A 19,097-nucleotide genomic window follows, 5' to 3' on the forward strand; every position below is an offset into this window, starting at 1 on the left:
TAACCATGAATTGGTGTACACTATTTCAACGTTTACTTAATTAATTTGTGAAAGAAATCGTTCTAATAATCGTTATACAAGGGAGTGGCGTCTCACGGCACGGGGTACTATTTTCAGCACAACACCAAACCTGGTCAACTGCGCTATGTGGGTGCTGCTGCCTAACGGGCAAAACGGGAAGCACCCGGCAGCTGAAAGAAAGCGGTAAGGATTACCGACAGCCATTTTTACAGACTACAGTAATTTTGTTGGGCAAATTTTTGGTATTAGAAACGTGGCTGTTTTGTTATTTTTAGCTCGACTAATGTAGTTCTAGTGACAGACTCAGCTTCTGACCACTGCGGGGCTCTGTAGTTCGCGAATCCCCCGGGTTGTTACTACAGTTTTGTTTACGATTTATGCTTACTGTAATCTATGTTCACGTGTAAAACAAACCGCATGTTTCAATAGTGCGTTTATTCCATGATGGCCGAGCATCGTGCGGTTTAGTTGTCATTTAAGTCAATACTTTCTAGCATGAGCTGATTGTGATTGCCGCCCATGTGCAGACATACTAAAGGAACAGAATAATAATAGTAATGGTTAAAAACTTAAACATCCACATAATCCCACCTGTAGTTGAACTATTTTAACGTGTTGTATTTAACAGTGGCAAGTAAGAGGATTTAACTCCTTGATGCCTGACATAAAGCAATAAACAATTTTAAAAACTGTTTACTAAACTCGACTTGTTGCGCAATGTTAATGAAACGCCCATACAATAAAAACATATATTTTATTTTTAAATTATGTAATAACATAGCTAACAGTAATATAGAAAAATAAAATTGGCCCTTGCCACCTGTAGATCCTCAACCAGGAGGCAGTAGACATGAACAGAACAGAAATAACCATTAGTAATCCCAATACTCCATGAGGATGCTAATTTGCGTAAATAGTCCACAGGTTGTTAACGGTTGGAAAAAATATGTCGACATGATTGTGTTTTGAAAACTTTATGCTTTCTAATTTTTTCAGGAATTATGAATTACGCTCGGTTTCTGACAGCAGTCAGTGGAGCCAGAAAGCCCTCCCCAATCAGGATGCTGAGTGAGTATATCCTCCAAGTCCCCCAAACTGAAGCTTGATGAGTTTGTAACAACTGTGCGCACACCAATTGTGTAATCCTAGTTTAAGATTAATTTGTAACATTTTAATAATTAACCAAAAATAATTATAAAAATGATAAATTACAAATTTGCAAACAGAGCAGAGTTTTAAAGATGGATTTTCACAGAATTGTCTAATTTGATCCATCAGTTCATGTGTGACGTTTTGCTAAAATTTGCCAAGCATGTCATCCATGGACAAATTCTGACCTCCAAGTGTTGCAACTGCTAAACTAAATAGAAAATTTAACTCCAGAATCTTCTAACTTTTCCTGATTTTTCTGTTTCCTGAGTGAAGCTGAGCTGCAGCAGCGCTCCCCTCCCTCCCTGATCTCCCTGGCGGGTGGAGCCCCGAATCCCAACACCTTCCCCTTCCAGTCGGCTTCCATCCAACTAAAGAATGGCCAAACACTCAACTTTGATGAGGTGGTGACTAAAAGGGCCCTGCAGTACTCTGCCTCTAATGGGTGAGAGAAAGTTTGTTCCTTTCTAAAATTAAAGAACCTAAATTCTTTTAATAAAATCAAAGACCCATCTGTTTTTAAAACATCAAAGTTGCGACTGAGCAAATCTTCACCTGTGTAGAATCCCCGAGCTGCTGACGTGGATGAAGAACCTGCAGAAGAACCTCCACAGCCCGCCGTCTGCAGACTACGCTCCTGAGAAGGGACAGATGGACATGTGTGTGACGACGGGGAGTCAGGAGGGACTCTGTAAGGTAACGTCACCGTATCGGCTCACTAATCCAGTTCTATGTTGGTTTGTGATAGAAGATTTGGATTTTAATACTGACATTTGCTTCCAATAGCAACTCTGCTCCTTTAGAGAGTGTCTTGTTTAATTATTTTATTGTGTTTATTTGCACAAAAACACAGTTTTTCTGGCATTTGTAATTCCACACAAAGCGTTGTGGACAGAATGTTAGCCAGTAAAATGAGCGACCCTGAAGTTATTTCTTTTAACACTAAGAAGCCACAACTTTCTTTTGTTTTACTCAGACATCAGGTGAAGAAGTCTAGATGCTAATATTGAGCTAACAATGCTAATGGTGAATTAGAAATAAATAGTTGGCTCTAAAAATATCTCAAGCTACTTTTTCAATCACCGACAACTCAGTGAGATGTTTTTATCTACCAATCTGCTGACTAGGGCTGGGACGATAATCAATAAATAAATTAATTGTACAATAAATGAAAATGATGTCAATAATTCTTCCAGCCTCAATAGATTGTGGTTTAGAAATGTACAACTCTATTATTATTTATTATCATCATAGAAGTGCAGTTTTGGTTATTGACACTGGATAGGCCATTGTATTTTTTAATTTGGAGGGACAGGGACTATTTTATAGGTTTTGGTTTGATATTTTTAAACGTATTTATTTATTAATTTATTCAGAAGTTCGGGTTCTAATGTTAAATAAACGTGTACTTGTTGCATTTTGAAGGGTGTCCTTGCATTATTATATTAACATTACATGAGTGGTTATTTTGGTCTTGGTAATGTCGACAAAAATCATCAATAATTTGTTGGACAATAAATCGTCCAGCAAAATTTGTTATCGGCCCAGGCCTACTGCTAACTGTCAATGACTCGTCTTAATTCGTAATCTAGAACCTCGATTGCTGATTCATAGCTGGCAACAGTTGCTCAGAGCAGACTTGTTTGTTTTGATGCATGGGCTGCAGTACCATCATTTGACCACAGGATGTCAGTCTTACTTCATGCCTCTTTAAAGGTGCAGCATGTAAGAATATAGTGAGAATTTTACAGTGAGAAAATCCCAAAAGAGTCATTTTGGAAGGAAGTTTATACTGAAACATATTTCATATCCAGCTGGCTGCAGGGATTGTTCGTGTTCTCCTTTCAAAACAAAGGAAGGAGGAATGTACCATCAGTGTGTGTGTGTGTGTGTGTGTAGGGGGGGGGGGGGGTCTCCTGCGAGCTAATACTGCAGCGCCGACAATTGGTTGCATTAACCAAATTTTACCACAGGATGTTATTTTTACTTCGTTTCTACATAATGCACCTTTAAACAAGCTAGATTTGACAAAGCAAAGTAGCAAACTTATGTTTGATTTTTGTTTTTGAAGGTGTTTGAGATGCTGGTGAATCCCGGGGACAATGTTCTTTTGGATGCGCCCACGTATTCAGGCACGCTTGCTGCTGTAAGTCCTTCATCATGTCTCACACACACACACACACGCGCATGCATGCACACACACTTCACATGCCACTCTGACCCCTGTATCTGTCTGTAGCTCCAGCCTCTTGGGTGTAACATAATAAACGTTCCCAGCGATCAGCACGGCATCATCCCCACGGCTCTGAAAACGGTTCTGTCTCGTTGGGACCCATCAGAGGTCCACAAACCCGGCAGCAGCGTTCCCAGGATTCTCTACACCATTCCTAACGGGGGAAACCCCACCGGAGCCTCCATGACAGCCGAGAGGAAGAAGGACGTCTACGAGGTTAGGCAGGGTCCTAGATAACTGTATCACCTTTCTTTTGAATCATCAGACCTATTCTAAAACTACTCAGTTGCTCCACAGCTGGCCCGACTGTACGACATGCTCATCATCGAGGACGACCCCTACTACTTTCTGCAGTTTGATAAGGTATGAACGGTTTCTGTTAGATTGTAGGGGTTTAAAACACACAAAAAAGTCCTGAAATGTCCTCTTCGCACGGCAGCCATGGGCTCCAACGTTCCTCTCTATGGACGTTGATGGGAGGATCATCAGGACGGACTCCTTCTCTAAGATCCTGTCATCAGGGTGAGCATCTGAAAAAGCTTCATTTCTGTGTCTATATGTTTGTTTTTTTCTCTTTATCTGAAATAAAGCCACCTGCTTTTAAATAATACACATATTTAAATGAATTGTCACCTAAATTATTTGTTATTTTGTCAGATACAATTATTTATGCTTACTGTGTGTGTGTGTGTGTGTGTGTGTGTGTGTGTGTGTGTGTGTGTGTGTGTGTGTGTGTGTGTGTGTGTGTGTGTGTGTTTTCAGCCTGAGGATAGGCTTCGTGACCGGCCCAAAACCTCTAGTGGACCGGATCGTTCTGCACATCCAGGCCTCCACGATGCACACCAGCACTTTCACACAAGTAACTAAAGCTTCAGTTTTGGCTCCTGATTTTTAAATGGTGAAATCAAAGTTTTGCATCCCAGTGAGCTTGTGTCCCACTTTCCTATTCAGATTAAATTTTGATGCAAAACGTGCTAATTTAAAGATAGATAAATATGTATTTGCTCATCACAGTGATAACACAGCACCTTAAAGGGGTCTGTGGAGCAGAAAGTGGGCAGAAACCTGACAGCAGCAGCAGGGAGCAGCGTCGTCCCAGAATATTCATTTTTATCGTTCCAGGTTCTGTTGCCCACATCTCAGACTTGGAGGTTTATAACCAGGATGTTGTGCTTCCTTTCAGCTCATGGTATCTCACTTGCTGCACGACTGGGAACAAGAGGGATTTCTCCAGCACATAGACAGGTACGATACTTCCTGCATGACTGGTTTGACTCATCTGGGAAAGAATAAGGTATTATGACGTCTGTAGTTAATTCGAGAGCAAACATCTCTGCTTCAGGTTTGTTTTCCTCCAACAGGGTGATAGAATTTTACAAAAGGCAGCGTGATGCTATGGTATGTTCTGCAGAAAAGTGGCTCAAAGGTTAGTAGACTCAAAAACACAGAACACACATTTTTACACTAACAGGTGTTTTTGTTTTAATAATATAGCTCACATGTTTTTCTTGTTTGTGCATGAGGAAAATTTGCAACTAACCTTTACATTTATGAAGACACCCTTTTTGCAACTTCTGTGTGTTTGAGAAACTTAAAAGTACTTCAGACAATTATTTATCAATTTTAAGATGAAAAAAGGACCACAGATGCACAAAAATTGTGTAATAAATTTCATGCAGTGCCTATTGTACATGAGATATTATCTGGTGCACATGAGATATTATCTGGTGCACATGAGATATTATCTGGTGCACATGAGATATTATCAAGTGTGCATGAGATATTATCAAGTGTGCATGAGATATTATCAAGTGTGCATGAGATAATGTCTAGTGCACACAAGATGCCGACTTTTTTCTTTTACCCACCACCCCTAGGGACTCTGTAGCATTCCTGTTCTTCAGTCAGTAGCTGACATGCATGAACGTACAACATTCCTGTTCAGACAACCCAGAAGAAACTACAGACAAATATCCAAAGCTGTTATAAAAGCCATCAACAGTCGATACCAGATGCTGCCACAGATGAAGTCCCTGCATTTGTTTATCCCGCTGAATCACTTCTGTTTGTTGAGGAAAAGTATAATGGGAAGCAGCCTGGTGGTGAAACGTGACACTCACTCATCCAAACTAATCCAAACTCTGGAGTGTGTTTTCACAGATCCACACCAGCGTTACAGGTCCAATCAGGAGCCTGCACTGAACACTTCTGATTTTTTTGGGTGAAAATTACAGTTTTTTTCATAGCTGTATCAATTATTATTATTATTATTATTATTATTTTCCCTTGGCTGAGCAAACACTGCCTCTACTTTTTCTCTCAGCTGGTGTTGGAGCTCTAATGAATTGCGCAAGATCCTGAGAGATTGCACATGATGTTGTTTTCCAGATTTGATCCAAATAGCCGTAACTGAAAAATGCTACGTACTAAGCTTTACTGAGTCATCAGAGCTAGTTTACTCCCATTAAGGTTTTTGATGATCTGTGATGTTTTGAGTACAAACTGACTTGTGTTGGTGTGTAGATCTGGCAGAGTGGCACCCTCCATCAGCGGGCATGTTCCTGTGGATGAAACTGAAGGGCGTAGCTGACACCCAGCAGCTCATCATGGAGAAAGCTTTGGAGAAAGAGGTAATAACAGCCACCTGCTGTCCTCCTGTAGCAGGTGGAGGTATTTCTGGGCCTACAGGGCAGAGGAAGGTTTTGTTTCTCTGCGTGTAGACAGCAGTGCTCACACTGCCAGTTTCCCCTCCTACACACACACATACACACACACGAAAGTGTTTAAAACTGACTAGTTAGCTTTGTTTCACCACCAGTGGATGCAGTCAGGCTTTTCCAAAGTCTCTCATGAATCCTGAGAATTCAAACCCCCACACACACACACACTCACAAAGCATATAAAGTCCTCTTTGTTTCATTAAACCAAAGAAACTCCAGTTCAGTCTGCTATAGTTGTGTAGACGCGTGTTTGTGTTGATTAAAGGTGCTGCTGGTTCCCGGAGGCGTTTTCATGATCAACAGCGGCGAGCCGTGTCCCTACGTCAGAGCAGCCTTTTCCTTGTCCACACCTGAGCAGATCGATGAGGTAAAAACACAAATACGGGGCACTAAAAGGGACAAAAAACAGACACAGTTGTCAGCTGACTGGGATGTCTCCATTCTGTCCACAGGCTTTCAGAAGACTGGCTCTACTCATCAGAGAAGCTTTGTGATGACTTGGCGAGGTCTTCTTTTTGAATTATACATTTTTTATTTTAAGGGTTTTAACCAAAAATGCATTTTTTTTAGTATTCGGGTGTTCATGTGAATGTATACCTTTTGACAATGAACCAAAAACAGATCTTGCTGCTCTACTTAAACAGATGTTTTATCTAATTAATGTCTAAATAAGTAAAAGCAATCATGTTTTTTTTACTTTGGGTTTATAAAATGTATTTCAAGATTCTACTCAAATAGATTTTCTGTAATTTTTATTTTGAGCTCCTCATTATTAGATTATATTATTATTGAAGATATTCAAAATATATATTATTTTTTTCGTATTTGATTTCAGGAGTTCTGTTCCCCAACTTTTGGGAATCTCACATTTAGTACGGATTAGCTACACAGACATGCCTGCCACAAACAAGATAAATACAAACAATACTCCGTGTATTAGCACTTTACTGGTTGAGGTTATCAAATCACTGCATCACAGATACACGGAGTTATGTATCTACATCAGAAAGCTCCTGTTCATTATTCTGTCTTATTTAAATTATTAGGAGGTTGTGGTAATTCTCTTTGTTATTTCAGATTCCTTTATTGAGATGTAATCAGTGATGGAAATGTTTAAAAAAAGACATGTGAGTTTGTTCAAGAGAAAAATACAGATTTTTATTAAAGTAATCCTCAGCAGCTGTTTTTAATGGCTGGCGATCACATGACACAACATGCTGAGAGCAGCTGGGTCCATCTGTTTCTTTCTTTTTTCTTCAGATTTTCTCCATGTTGGGCTCCCGTGTAGCTCTTTGGTGTTTCTCAGAAGTGTTTGTGTTCAACAGAAACACTCATCTGTGAAAGATAATAAGGTCAGGGAGGCGGAGCAAAGAAATTCTGCAATACACAGTCAAAAAAGAACAAGAAAAAGCCCTAATAAGGACCATTAGACTCTTTGCTTTGCCCCGAACACGAGAAACTCCTCACATGCCCTTTAATATCCACTGTTTTATTAATAGATGAGACATTATCGGCTCAGTTATTGAGCGTCTGCTGATTTTTTAGACTTCAAGGTTACTTATCCAGTCCCGCTGACTCGCCCTCTGTTTACAGGTGCTTTAGTATTCTGCCTTTATCTTTTTCCTAGAATCGTGTTGCAGCAGCAGCAGAGGTCCACTTTCAGTCCCTTTTCAAAAGGCGGCCTCTCAGATTGAATGGCGTTCACCCACTGTCCATTTATATGTTGCTGTATGTCATGTTAATGCAGACACAGCAGGCCAGGTGCAGCTCCATGAAATTAAACAGCTCCTTTGTGAGCAGCGTTTTTGGTCTTTGAGCTTGGGAAAGCTCAAGGTCAGCCTGAACAAATATCCCGTAAAAATACACCTCAGAGACAAAGACAAGTAAAGGGATACTTTGGACATTTGCAAGGGGTTTTGGTCAATTCTAAACATGTTTATGAAGTTCTTTGCATAAAATCCCTCTCATATCAAATGATTTCAGCAATTTTAATTTAGCCATTTTCAGTACTTTCCAGAATGAGCCATTTCAGGGCTCTGTCACTTTAAGAAAACAATCTGGAGCTAGCCTCGCCCACCTCTGCCCCACTCAAGCTACATATCTGGAAGGGGCTTGGAGTAGAGCCGCTGCTCCTTCAGCCTGGAGAGGTGAGAGGTGGCTTAATTCTACCCCATTTGTGACATCATAAATAGGGACTTTTTGAAACAGCTTGTTTTAGGCATATAGTTTCTAAAACCACTGACAGAAAATGGATGGACAGGTTTTTTCCCCTCCATGTTCAGAGTGTTCATAGAGGCAGTGGAGACCCAAGTGGCAGCACAAAAGAATGCAAAAGGTGAGTTTTTATAACATGTCCCCTTTAATAGAATAAATGCCATTTAGCTCCGGCTGCAAATAAAACTACCGGTATTCATAAACCTAAAAGGAAAACATGCATCCATACTGGATTCCTGACTTTCCAACTGACATTGTTAACTCAGGTGTGATGCGTTTCTCTTGTTCAAGTTCCAGCTTCTGCGGTAAATAGAACACAGGAAAAAATATCCTTATCAGCAGCAAAATGGAGCGCTTTCTCTTCCTCTAGGGGTTAAGTCTATCGGGAAGTAGTATTTTAACACCCCCCCCCCCACACACACACACACACACACACAAAAACATCCAATTTTTTTTCATTATCCTGTGTTGCACAAACTGCTATACAATTGTTAAAAGATGGCCACAATCCACTGTTTTTCAGACTAGTCATTAGCTTATTAGTCCTGAAGGCGTAAACTCTTTCTCCAAACAAAGGCTGTTCATGAAGCCGTTTTTAAAATTAAAATATTATTTATATTTTTGACAAGACAAAAAAGCACGTGAAAATGTCTGTTTAACGTTAGATGTGTGGAGACTGGGTTTAAATATGTTAGCCTGGCCAGCCAGCCCTTTGTTTTCTCATGGGAAGCATTGTTCTCTGTGAAGAATTAAACAGAGGACGAGTCTGGCAGGCGAGGCTATAAATCTGTAACTTCTAAATATGGAGTTTTTTCAAGATTTTGATAAAATGTGGAAAGTTAGGATAAAAAATGGAATAAACCAACAGAAAGTCCAGTGGTAATGATTGCAGAGGCAGCGCAGCCCAACCAGCTGGGCGGTGTGTAATCCCCGCACAGGCGGTGTTTGCTTCAAATAGACTACAGACCTAGCTCTCTGTAGGAGGAGGATGGAGGTCCTGCAGGACTAAATTAAACATCGACGTGTAAATGGCGACAAACTGTGATGTACGTACATTAAATGTGGGTTTTGTCAACAGGGAAGTGGGTTTTGGGGGAATTTTTCACCGGCTGCCAGCGATGCTGAGTTGGCCGTTTGCGGGTCCTCTCGGCTCTCGCTGACAGAAGGAAACGTTAGACAAGCTACGTTTTTCGTGAGTAAATGAAGCGCTTTAATGTTTTTATGCAGTGATTATTACTTGGTGTCATATTGGCTGAATTTAATCACAATGTAGCGCTTCTGAGGAAAGAAGCTGTCTCTGTCAACAGTTTGTTGGTGCTTATGTATGAAACCGCGTTCCAGCAATTAGCTGCATCCACACGCCCGAGTGTTAAATTGTTTTGTTAAGATGAAATAGCATTAATGGTCATTTTGATAACTTTCTCTTGTATTCATGATAGATAATTGTAAGCACTGAAATTACTGATGTATTAGAGTAAAATGAATGTGTGTCACCGACGTGAACCAGTTAGTAGACGGAGCCGGAGCACCGCTCCGTTATGTGACGATGCTAAAGTTCGCTTACGGTTTGGAATTTGGCTTAAGTGGCGATTCCGCTCAGTTTCTTTCAACCTTTAACAGCTGCTATGTTAATAATTAGTAATTTTCCAAATTTATGAATATTAAAGACATTTAGGACTAGTTCTAGATGCCAAATAAACACAGAAACATACCCTTTTAAGTCACGCAAGAGCTTTTAGCGTGTTTAGAATATGATTCACATGCCGTAGTTTTTCACGTAGAAGCCGACCAGAAAGGCTCCAAACGAGAAATGCAGTGGAACGGGCCTTTAACCAAAATCAGAGGCGAACTTCAGCAGCATACCGTGGCTTTGTTTCCATCAATGCTGTTGTAGCATTTATGCTAGCTGAATAACTAGTTTGTTATTGACACATCTACTGCCATCATGTTTGTAGTTCTGACCCATGTCAGCCATCCTATTTAGCTACTGTGCAAAGATGCCACAAAATAAACGTTTTATCAGTTGTTTCATCTCTATTCAGACTGTTTTACTGTCCCCTCTGTTTTTAACACACATCCATCACTTTGTTCCTACAGTGAGATGTTTGCCACCTCAGAACTCAACACCAAACTGCCTTTCCAGCATCAGAAGATAGCCAGCCAGCTTGCAAGATGGACATCAAGAAGGAATGACGCTGTCTCTTTTCACCTTGGGTGATGCACCAGCACTTTATGAAAATGCACTGCGGCGGGTACGTTCTTCTCGTCCTGGTGTCTCTCACCACCTCCTGGACCGTTGGGGCCGAAAACCAAACAGAGAACAGCAACGTGACACACGGCGGGTTTGTCCCTGTTGTGTTCACAAACGTAAACCAGATCATCGCTCATGAGGGGAGCTGTGCACTGATCGACTGCAATGTCACTGGTGACCCATTTCCCAACATTCAGTGGTTCAACTCTCACGGAGAACGCCTTAACACAGAGATGAGCGGTAAGGAACACTTACTTCAATCTGCTGCAAATACACAAAGGTTTCAGGGTTTTGTTAGTGAAATAACTTCAGGCAGCTTCTTTCCTGGTTGCTAGGCAGATTTCCAGAGTATTTATTTGAGCCACCTTCAATAGAGTGAAGGAGTTAAGGAGGATTTGTTATGACGATGCCGCTTGTTGAAACCTGCTGTCAGAGTAAGGAGAGGTAGCTTTGTTGTAACAACCTAAAAATCCAGAACGCCGTGTTCACCCACAGAGCTTTTCCCTCAGGGTTACTAATTATAATTAGAGGCTCAACTTTCCCTGCTGTAAACACCTGCAGAAGCTGGTTTTACCAAACTGGGTCAGCGGGATGGGGGTGGGGGGGGTCAATCTTCCTTGTACTAGTAGGCAGCACATCAGTCAGATCACAAGATCCGGTAGTGGAAATATAATTAGAAACCCCTGTTTCCTCTGGAAAGGCAGATGGGTGGGATGCAGTGAGTCGGTCTGGTGTATTTCCTGCAGGCATTTTCATCTCCTGAGTATACCAGCGTGGGAAGTTATTTGTGATTGTAGGGCAGAAATCACCAGAAGAGTTTTTGTTTTAGCCTAATCTTACAGCTATTTCAAAGAAGGAGGAGGAGTTGCTGCCTGTGGGATAAAACTATTAATTATTTGGCTTTGTGACTGCTGAAAAATAGAGGGTGTGAATTGGCATGATTCTGGCGATACGATAAATATCGCAGTACAAGAGACATGAAATAATAAATTTGCAATACTAAAAGCAAGAAAATATTAGCAGTTTTTAAGTCTGAAGTAAATTAGAAAACTCAGGCCAGTCACATCCAGTATTATAAGATCTTGTTCCGTCAGAATGAAGGCTTTTGTAAAAACAGCTGCCACTTAGCAGTCCGAGTTTGAATTGCACCTCACAAAAGAAATACTAAACGTTTGCATGTAAATTCTCAGTAAAAGTCTTTAGACTGCTTTTAAATATCGATTGGGTATCATAACCCAATGTATCGCAGTATTTCAGTGTATCATTATTTTATTACATCCCTAACTTCAAGTGAAAACTGAAAGAACATTTGGGGTTAGATTCTTCAAAATAAGAGTGTAAAGTAATGCCTCCAACACGAGAATGTTTAGAATGATCTGTGATCTCTTCACAAAGGTTTTCAAACCCTGAAGGCCGAAGTTTCATATTTTAGAAGAGATTTTATAGCGTGTTGTTTTAACTCATTCACTGCCAGCCGTTTCCTATTCAGAAAAGCCCTTCGCTGCCAGCGTTTTTCCAGCGTTTTTACTGTTTTTTTAAGAGTCGCAGAACGTTGCGCGCTAGGATGATGTCAACGCCAAAACTAGCAAAACAAAGAGCAGACTCATTTCTTGCATCAGGGAGAATTGGCGTGTTTCGAGCGTTATCCGTTCTTTCATAATACTTTGTCGAATTGTGATCGGCAGAAGCTTTTTCCGGTTTGCGCCTCACTTTTTACAGCAGCAGCAGCCCAAAACAATCTCCTAACACATGGATTTTCTGCATCCTGGTCACGTGACATGTGACGTACGCGGATGAAGATTGGCTTTAGAAATGAGATGTTTGTTTTCATGGTGAGGGGGCTTGTTCTGACGCCCACACAGTAAAAAAATGCAAATGACGACTTTAGTCGTTATTGGCAGGTAATGAGTTAAGCAGAGACATGTGGGCAGGGTGGGCACTTCCATTTTCAGTGAGAACGGAGGCAGAGAGGAGAGCTGCCTCAGTTCAAAGGATGCAGTGCTGCACACTCTTGATACAGAGAATTCGCCCATGTGCCCTGCCTGAATCAGTTCATGTGTGTGGGACAGCTCAGAGAGAACAGAGGCAGGCCAGTCTCTGTTTCCCCTCTGGCTTCTGCATGTATATTTAAGCAGGAAGACGACAGCAGCACCTGATGAGAAGACATTTTTTTGTCAAAACGTTGGTTCTTTTTGTTTGCACTTATTAAATTATGTTAATTGACCAGTTTGCTCCAGTCATTGTTCCTTTTCTGTAAGAATATGGGAATGGTTGCTATAAAAGCAGAGAAGAGCTTCTATAGAAGCCTGAATGTCCAAACAGGAAGTCAGTGTACAGGACAACATGTTATTAGTGTTTATGCTTAGAAATAGAACCATGTGTAAAAACTTCACTGAATGCTGTTCTACAGAGTGTGTGGGGGTGATGGATAGATAAAGGTATATTTTTTGGGCGAAACTCGCTTGTTGCCAGGGTGTTTTGCCCTTGTTCTGTCATCTTCGTTCAAAAGGCAAGACAAAATAAGAGCATGCTTTCAGAGTGGAATGTGAGGAAAACATTGAAATAATCTTTTTTTGGGTTGTTTATAGAGCTAAAATGGAAAATGGAAAACAAATTTGAATAACCGTACAGCCCGAGGATGTCAAACCCTCCTGGCAACGTCTGAGATTGTTTGAAGTGGTTTAAGGTCAAAGAGCTGGATTAGAAGCACCAGAGCTGCAGTCAGCCGTCCTCCTGTCACGTTTAAAAGCTCAGTTATTAACATGTTTTATCTTGTTTTTGAAATGTTATACTCTGTTTTCTGGAGTATTTCTTAGCTCAGAAAAATGATTGTTAGTTATTTGCTATGTAGTTTACAATACTGTTAATACTCAGACTCTAAATGAGGAAACACTGCATGCTTTTGTCATTTAGCACAAGTAATTTTTGCACATGTAATCTTTTTCCACAAGATTTAAAAATGCAAAGTGATATGCTTGAGTTTGTAAAAATGTTCATATATATATATATATATATGTGTGATTAGATGAGTCTCACACAACTGTTTATTTTTTTCATTCCAACATTGAAACACAAACTCGTTGATGCATATTTTCAATAAAACCTCAGCTGCTTATCTCAAGTCTCATGCTGATCAAGTGAAGTAATGTAGCCATGATACCAACATAAAAAGCACAATTATTATTCTTTTGCTTGTTTTACTGACATTTCGGGGAACTGAAAAAACTTTATTTAAGCAACTGAATAGTAAATAGCTATTGCTGTAAAGCAGGCAGAGACGTCCCACTGGTGTTTCAACCTAACCCACAAAACTATTAAGTGCAGTTTTTAGTCAGCAGAGGACCACAGGGTGCTGTCCAGTAGGATGTTAATCAAGTTTCTGGCTCAAGAATCACTAAAACCAGTTTGAAGGCAGTAGCCTTAAAAGTATTAAAGCAATACTAAGAGTTTTTAATTAAATACGTTCTGTCAAAATGTGCAAACTAGTCACAAAGCTATCTCATTGATCTTTTGTGTGTCTCCAGAAGGGAAGTGGTGGCTGCTGGATGATGGCATCCTCAACATCACCAGCATTGAGTTTTCAGACCGCGGGAAGTACACCTGCATGGCGTCAAACATCCATGGCAGCTCCAACTGCACAGTGACCCTGCGCGTGGTCTTCACCAAGGGCGACATGGGCGTGTATTACATGGTAGTGTGTCTGGTTACCTTCACCATCATCATGATCTTGAATGTCACGCGCCTGTGCATGATGAGCAGCCACCTGAAGAAGACCGAGAAAGCCATCAACGAGTTCTTCCGCACCGAGGGCGCAGAGAAGCTCCAGAAGGCCTTTGAGATCGCCAAGAGAATCCCCATCATCACCTCAGCCAAAACGCTGGAGCTGGCCAAGGTAACACAGTTCAAGACCATGGAGTTCGCCCGGTACATCGAGGAGCTGGCGCGCAGCATCCCGCTGCCACCGCTCATCATGAACTGCCGCACCTTTATGGAGGAGATCCTGGAAGTGGTCGGGGTGGAGGAGATGAGGCACACCTTCGTCAGGCACGCCCCTGACTTACCGGGCCGTATTCCCTCCCTTGGGGTGAGGGACGTATTCACCATCCTGCAGGTAAGGGAGAGAGAGCGCAGCGAGTCCCCTGCTGCCGACTCGGACAACTCTTCTGTCCACGAGCAGCCGCAGCACATCGCCATCCAGGCGTCGATCCACCCGCCGCTCTCTCCCAGAGACTACTGCGGTGTGGAAGCCCCTCAGCAGCCGGAGACCTCCACACCACCTCCTCAATGTGAGGAGCAGAGTGAGGCGGAGGAGGAAAGACCAGCTCATCAGAGCCCTCCCTGCCAGGTGTTTTATGAAAGCCATGTGTGACGAAACTCTGAGGAAGTATCCTGCTATGCACCTCCACTTGAAGACCACAGAGGTCCACCAAACATTTTCATTTCTCGTTTTTGGAAAGAAACAATCAGACTTGATTTAACTTCAACTTAATCTCTTAATCTGCTCTGGAGAAAACAGAAGCTCTGTAGACCGCTCTTCTTCTGTCTCTGGGTCTTTATGCTTGAATGTACACAAAGCAGTCTTTATTAATGAGTGGAGTCTGTTACAGGAGGAGTTCTGGCTTTGGGAGCTGTTAGTTTCTTATATTGTTAGATGTTTTTCTACTATCTCCGCTGCTCTGATGTCGTCCAACGTCCTGCTAAAGCCTACAGCTGCATGCCAGCCTGATGAAGCATCAGAACTAGCTTGATTGTGAAAAAGTGCTTTTCCTGTTTAGACACACTTCTGGGTGGAGTCTCCTTTGATATTTATTTAAGTTAAGTATTATTACCCCCGTGTGGAGTACTTTGATTTCTCCTGTTTGTAAACAATCTTCAGTTAAAAACTGCTGTTTTAGGTTAAAACACACGTCCAACCCTTCTGCAGAAGCTCTTGCATGTTAAGGTGGAACGTGGAGATGTGTGACATCCTGTTCTGGGACCTAAAAGACTCCTTGTGTTTCTCCCTCTGCTTTGCTAAAACCTCCGTCTGTGGTGGAGACGAGCTGGACACTATTCTGCTTCTTACTGGTGCTCTCTCTTTGTAGTGGAATAAAATGCAAGTGCTGTGCTCTAAGAAAATTGCGTAATGGTGTGAATGTTTATTAACCCTGTACAGTATATGATGCATTTGAAGCCACAAAGTGTCACTATGGATGCCACTTTCTGACTTAAAGAGCAAGTCACTCCAAATTAACATTTTTTTGCTGATAAACTGTATAAATGAGTGTCTGATCGTGCTGCAGACACGTGTAGTCAATAATTCTGCACTTTAGTGCATCTTAGTTAAAATTTAAATATTCTGCCTAAAACCGTCGGTGTTGCACCGTCGTCAGGTAAAAACTCAGCCAATGGCGACAGCAGATTTAAATTCAAATGCAGTGCTAAGAGGTACACTATGATGTTAGATGGTACATTATGATGTCACAATGTCATGAGTGTGTATTTGTTAGCGGCTCCACCCTCTCGGTCTGCTAGGCAACAGCATTTGTTGCATTTTTCAAACAGGAAGTGGGAGTTGAGTAAGAATCTGGTAGGGGGTGACTTGCTCTTTAACTAAATTGAGAAGAGTCCTACATGATAAATGACCCGCACTTGTATAGCGCCTCTCAGAGTAAGGACTCCAAAGCGCTTTACACTACAGTGTATCATTCGTCCATTCACACACACATTCACACACTGGTGGGGATGAGCTACGATGCAGCTGCCCTGGGGCACACTGACAGAGGCGAGGCTGCCGAGCACAGGCACCACCGGTCCCTCCGACCACCACCAGCAGGTAAGGTGGGTTAAGTGTCTTGCCCAAGGACACAACATGATGAGTTCTAGAGCCCACATTGACTCGTAAGAAAACTGAGGAATCCTCGACAACATTCCAAGACAACTAACATCCTGTTGCAAACAGTTGCAGCCCCGTGAGATTAAAGTTGAAAGCATGGAGGTGGAGTTGGGTTTGTTTTGCAGTTATTGGGCAGACAAACTCCTCTTTGACCCAGTGTTCTAAATTTAAATAGGGACAATCTAGCAAAGGACAGGACATTAGATCCAACGTCTAGACCTAACTTGATGAATGCAGTGAAAAAACTAAAGCTCCAGTGAGGAGTGCTGGTCATTCAAGCTTGCATGTTTTGTAAGGGAAATCGTAGTCATGACAACAAGACTATCGCTTGTCACAGAGATAAGAGAAGAAAAGGACAAATAGAAGATATGTAATGTTGAAAGAACAATCTTTTCCTCAAGTTTCAAATGTATCAACATTTATCATTCGTAGGTTTTAATCTGGATGACATGTTTGAGAAGGACGGCTAGACAGGAACCTGAGAGGACCGTCACTAGCAGCCTGAGGCATGAATGATGGATGTGAAACCTGAGACACTTTGTCTCTTCTAGCTCCATCATGTCTGGCTGCTTTGCTGATTAGATTTAGAGCTGGAGTTCAGCTTCCTCGCTCAGATAATCAGATCTATCAGAGGTAGATGCTGTATATTTGTGTTAACCTCCAAAGTATTGGAAATAATCTTCAGTTTATTTTAATCACATTTTAAAGTCATATAAAAATTATATTAACCAGCTGTCAGCTGAAAAAAAAAACCTTAAACTTAAGAGTAAATAATAAAATTAACACTTGTACCTAAATTCTCCACCAGGAGCACAAGACACGATGTTTCTCAACCCTGGTCCTCAGTGTCCCCGTGTCCTGTATGTTTTCCATGTCTCTATGGCACACCTGGTTCACATATTTGCATTGCCTCCTTAGGATAACATCAAGTGCTGCATAGGCCTGTTAATCACTCATTCATTTAAGTCAGGTGTGTGGCAGCAGAGAAACAATGCTGTTGGAAACGGCAACATAGAAAACATGCAGGACAGGGCAGCGCTGAGGACCATGGTTGAGAAACACTGCCTTAGAGGTACCTAGTGCATTTTTTGTGCAGGCAGCAGTACTTTTTGAATAACTTTGGCTGTGATGATGCAATTCCTTAAATTTTTTTTATCCTGGTGTGTATTTTTGGGGAGATTTACCAAAAAAAAAAAAAAACCCTACTCCATTTAGAACATTGCATAGACAAAATAGTAACATAGACGTCCCTTGACATTTTTTGTACCATCGATTCATTCAACCGACATTTTTCCGAACAAAGCTAAATAGGGAACCTAAGTCTCCTCCCTTTTCGGTCGGTTCACGGGTCCCTGGAAAACAAAAAAAAAATGAATGCAAGTCACCGGGGCTAAAAGAGCTGTTTTCTAATCCGCTTTGCCTTACGCCCTGGATTGCATATATGTTGTACTGCAATTTAAATTAAAACTAATCATGGGTGTTTTGACCATACCTGTCACGTACTTTGAGATTTATCAGCTTGTAAAAGTTTGTAATTAGCATGACTAAAAATTAGACATCGGTACGTCACATATATGACGTCACCACAGAATTTCTCCTCTGGCGTTCGAAAATAAGCGCGTTCTTGGTATCAAAATGTGCATTTAAAATTGACGGACATCATGCGTGAAATCCATGGCTACATAACAAGTGGAATTAGAAAATAGTGTTTGCCTAAGTCACGCACATCTACTTCCGGATCATGGGTCCCCGAGGGCGTCATTTGGAATTCTAGGATGTCCAAGGAAGACATTTTGACTTGATAGTTCAAAGGTGCTGCTGTCATAACTTGTCATTTTGACGACACTGACACTTTCATTTGAAGAACAAATGATCCATTTTGATTAAGGGACTTGCTTTTGAAGCATGAACTACCCATTTAGAGCTACTGACTTGCTTTTGCAGGTTGTCTACCATGTTTTGTACTTTGGACTAATTGTTTGGAGAAATACCTTAGCAGTGGTGCAAACTTTAATACTGTTGTGAGCAATGCACCAAAGCAACAGACAGAAAACTAAACAAACTGTGGTTGAAATATTCGTCACAAGGCTGTTAAAGAAGTGGTAATGCTCCCCTCAGAGTCTTACTCCACCCACGTATCAATTTTAAAAACTGCAACATTAGTAGGCGTTGCCTGGAGGACCGAGAGGGCGGAGCCGCGGCAGTGACACACAGACGATGGGTAACGAGACGATGCTAGCTCCCTTCACTCTGAGCAGTTATTAGAAGTGGAGGACGTTTCTCCCCCTCCTTACCCAGACACTCGAGAAGAAAGGGACCAAGTCTATTTGGAGGAGACAAGCGGACCTGAGCCTTATTGTTTTGAGCTTGTGAGTTGCCTGAAACTAGCGGAACCGACCCAACAGAACCAGCTCTGAATGGTAAGTAGCTGTTAGCCATAGCATTAGAGCTGCAGGGTTTGGCTCCACGGCCCCAGAGAGCTAGTATTCAGCATGTTTTAGAGGTTTATCTGCTTCAACACACCTGGTTTTAATCAGCAACAAATAGCTGAGCTGCTTAACAGCTAATCTAACCTGTTAAAGCAGGAAAACCACTGAAACATGCTGGATAGCAGTTCTCCAGGAGCCCTGGGCT

The 19,097-nt window shown here is 41.6% G+C and overlaps 2 protein-coding genes across 3 annotated transcripts; both read left to right on the forward strand.

The window, feature by feature from the left end:
- Positions 1-128: 128 nt before the first annotated feature.
- On the forward strand, positions 129-7,293 carry aadat (aminoadipate aminotransferase). Its single transcript, XM_015946427.3, has 14 exons — positions 129-204; positions 1,018-1,089; positions 1,447-1,615; positions 1,734-1,866; positions 3,242-3,316; positions 3,410-3,619; positions 3,701-3,766; positions 3,843-3,925; positions 4,166-4,262; positions 4,587-4,648; positions 4,765-4,829; positions 5,927-6,033; positions 6,389-6,490; positions 6,576-7,293. The coding sequence occupies exons 2-14, from the start codon at positions 1,023-1,025 to the stop codon at positions 6,615-6,617; spliced, it is 1,278 nt and encodes a 425-aa protein (XP_015801913.3). The 5' UTR covers positions 129-204; positions 1,018-1,022; the 3' UTR covers positions 6,618-7,293.
- A 1,928-nt stretch (positions 7,294-9,221) lies between these two features.
- Positions 9,222-15,185, forward strand: mfap3l (microfibril associated protein 3 like). 2 transcript variants are annotated; one of them, XM_015946430.3, is made up of 3 exons: positions 9,222-9,383; positions 10,435-10,828; positions 14,113-15,185. In XM_015946430.3, exons 2-3 carry the CDS (start codon positions 10,555-10,557, stop codon positions 14,955-14,957), a joined length of 1,119 nt encoding a protein of 372 aa, XP_015801916.1. In that variant the 5' UTR covers positions 9,222-9,383; positions 10,435-10,554; the 3' UTR covers positions 14,958-15,185. The 2 variants fall into 2 exon arrangements, with proteins under 2 accessions (XP_015801916.1, XP_015801915.1); XM_015946429.3 differs by having other exon boundaries at positions 9,327-9,529.
- Positions 15,186-19,097: the final 3,912 nt, after the last annotated feature.

This window comes from Nothobranchius furzeri, chromosome 2, assembly GCF_043380555.1.
Source record: "Nothobranchius furzeri strain GRZ-AD chromosome 2, NfurGRZ-RIMD1, whole genome shotgun sequence".
Taxonomy (NCBI): Eukaryota; Metazoa; Chordata; class Actinopteri; order Cyprinodontiformes; family Nothobranchiidae; genus Nothobranchius; species Nothobranchius furzeri.